The sequence below is a fragment of the Aplysia californica genome, unplaced genomic scaffold (genome assembly GCF_000002075.1).
Source record: "Aplysia californica isolate F4 #8 unplaced genomic scaffold, AplCal3.0 scaffold00151, whole genome shotgun sequence".
Lineage (NCBI taxonomy): Eukaryota > Metazoa > Mollusca > Gastropoda > Aplysiida > Aplysiidae > Aplysia > Aplysia californica.
In genome coordinates, this window is record NW_004797421.1 from 27225 (window position 1) to 29895 (window position 2671).

The 2671-nt window shown below is 39.5% G+C and overlaps 1 protein-coding gene across 1 annotated transcript in view; it reads right to left on the reverse strand.

Moving 5' to 3' along the window:
* The window catches only part of LOC101855097 (acetylcholine receptor subunit delta-like), a 21846-nt gene that overhangs the window by 5946 nt on the left and 13229 nt on the right, over positions 1-2671 (reverse strand). The window contains exons 7-8 of the mRNA XM_035969493.1: positions 1406-1567; positions 910-1056 (exon numbers count right to left, since the gene is read on the reverse strand). Of these exons, the coding sequence (XP_035825386.1) occupies positions 910-1056; positions 1406-1567 (309 nt within the window). The remainder of the gene's footprint in view (positions 1-909; positions 1057-1405; positions 1568-2671) is intronic.

Below are 2671 nucleotides of genomic sequence, written 5' to 3' on the forward strand. Positions count from 1 at the left end.
GATGATGATTTTTAAAAATTTCCTTAATGGGCCTAGTGGACTCCATGAAGAAATCTTCGAGCGAGAGCGAGGCCCTTTTCTGGCTCCTTTGTCATTATACTCAGAGGCACTTCTACTCGCCCAAATAACTCCATTCGAGTTGCCATGGTTCCTGGACAGTTAAACATAAGTTTGACATCCTCCTTTTAATGGTAACATCTTCGGTAACATGGGTTGAGCTCTTCATTCACAAAGTTCTCATACTATCTAATGCTCCAATGATGGTCCGACCGCAGTCTCTCTGGCTCAACCTGGTCCCAGCGACATGTGATTAATTGTTTCAGCTCATTGGAGTACCCAGAATACACATCCTTCAAGTGCTGATACTCAGCTCTGCATGATGGGTCTTTGATTCCCCTCTTAATTATTGGAAAAACTCCCATGTGTGTCATTGGTCGTCTGTCTCCTTCAATCTCTCTGGCTTTATTGGCAGCTTGTTGTGTTGCCTTATTTTCCTTCGATTCCAACATGGCTTGGAATCCTCTAGATTTTTATTGTGCTTTTGTTTCACTGAACTTGCGGCGCAAATCATTTATATCTGAGCTGTTGCCTAGCTCTCCCTGGCAGTCAAGATCAGCGCATTGGTTCTGTTGTGGCAATTGTCAACAATCCATTGTGCAGCAGACATCATTGATGGCATTCCTCCTCATAAGATGATGTGGGGAAGCTCTTATGATGGTGATGATGATGATGATCATCATCATCATCATCATCATCATCATCATCATCATCATGAAGATGATGATGAAGACGACGACGATGACAACGAAGACGAAGACGAAGATCATTTGCGAAGTAGAATAGTATATAACATGTATAACCACTCTGCATTAGGCTTACAAATCAGGTGGCTCGGACACACTCACTCACGTTGAGAGACGTGCTCGGGAGGTACTCGGCCACAATGGTCAGGTAGACAGCAAAAGCCAGCAGCACTGTGATGCTCGTGCCCATCTTCTCGCCCGCGTCCGCAGGCAGGGCGAAAACCAGGGACCCCGTCAGGGACAGGAACAACACCTGAGGGAAAACAAAATTAAAAGAAAAATAACTAAACAAAACAAACACCGTTGTTTTAAAGGGAAATGTCAAGAAATCTATCTATCGATCTATCTATCTATCTATCTATCTATCTATCTATCTATCTATCTATCTATCTATCTATCTATCTATCTAATCTATTTAACTAACTAACTAACTAACTAACTAACTAACTAACTAACTAGCTAACTAACTAACTAACTAACTAACTAACTAACTAACTAACTAACTAATTAACTAACTAACTAACTAACTAACTAACTAACTAACTAACTAATTAACTAACTAACTAACTAACTAAAATGTGACGTGGCGGCAAAGAACTCACTGGCATAATGATATTCACTACGTAGAAAGTCGTCCTCCGAGTCAAGAGCAAGGTAAACTTCACATTGGATCTGTCGTTTTGATCGACCTGATTCTCAGCCGTGAAATCATCCAATATCCAAGACCCATCACGGCTGAATAACTCCTTATTTATTGGGGTTTGCTGAAATCAAGAGAGGAAATGTAAAAAGAATTGGGGGCTTCTGGGTGCTTTTTTAAAATATCGTGAATAAGCAATCATCCACAACCTGAAATGTTTATTCATCAGCCTGTGACGATAGAAATACCCTTGTTTGCCCCCATAGACACAATTTAGATAATTGTGTAGTAGTCCAGTTTCGACCCGGCATGACATTGAAAACCAATGATTTATTTATAGAGGCACCAGCCATCCATGTTCAGGTGCTGTTTTAGCTTCTTTGTCCTGTCTGTGAATTAATTAATATTCTCTTTTCAATTTGGTTTCACTTCCATGCACACTGTATCTATATTTTCAACCTGGAATCGCCCTTAATTTGCTGTGAGTGCTCCCCCGCCCCCTCCCACCCCCTTTTCCATTTTCTCTCCCAACCCTCCCTATCTTGTGATCATTCACGTTACCGCCCGAAAGGATGACATTTTTATCAGTAACAAAATTAAGGACAGTATTAATGACAATCTAAGAAAAACAAAATTAAATAAATAAATACGTTCAATAAATAATTAAATACGTAAATGAAAAAAAAATAATGATTGGGCCCTGCCTTTCGGGCTAAACCCTACAAAGATCGATACAACGACCTAGCAGAAAGACAGAGCAAGATACTCGACAAAATTCTTCACAAACGGAGTCCGAGCTCAGGTCTTATAGGACGACAAAACGCTTAAACGCTACAGAACAAGAGCAGGTAGAAATCTAACGAGAGTGAAGAAAAATGCATGACGACCTTAGTCGGCTGATCCCAATTTCTGAGGTACTCCCGCTGAGCTTAACAAAAATGTCTTCATTGACATAATTTAAAAAGGAGATCATTTTTATAAAATATAACTTGACACGCGTAAAAAACATTCCGAGCACATGATATAATTATTTTACCAAACACACCAAGCGTAAGAAAGTTTTAAAGTTAATTGATCGAGAATACAATCCGGGGTAAAAACTCTGAAGGCTAGATAGTGCAATAACTGGCCTTAATAATTATTCAGAAATTTTTTTTTCTGAAGTCCGTAAGAAGGAAAAGGTACACATAGCAAGAAGAAGAAGAAGAAGAAGAAGAAGAAGAAGAAG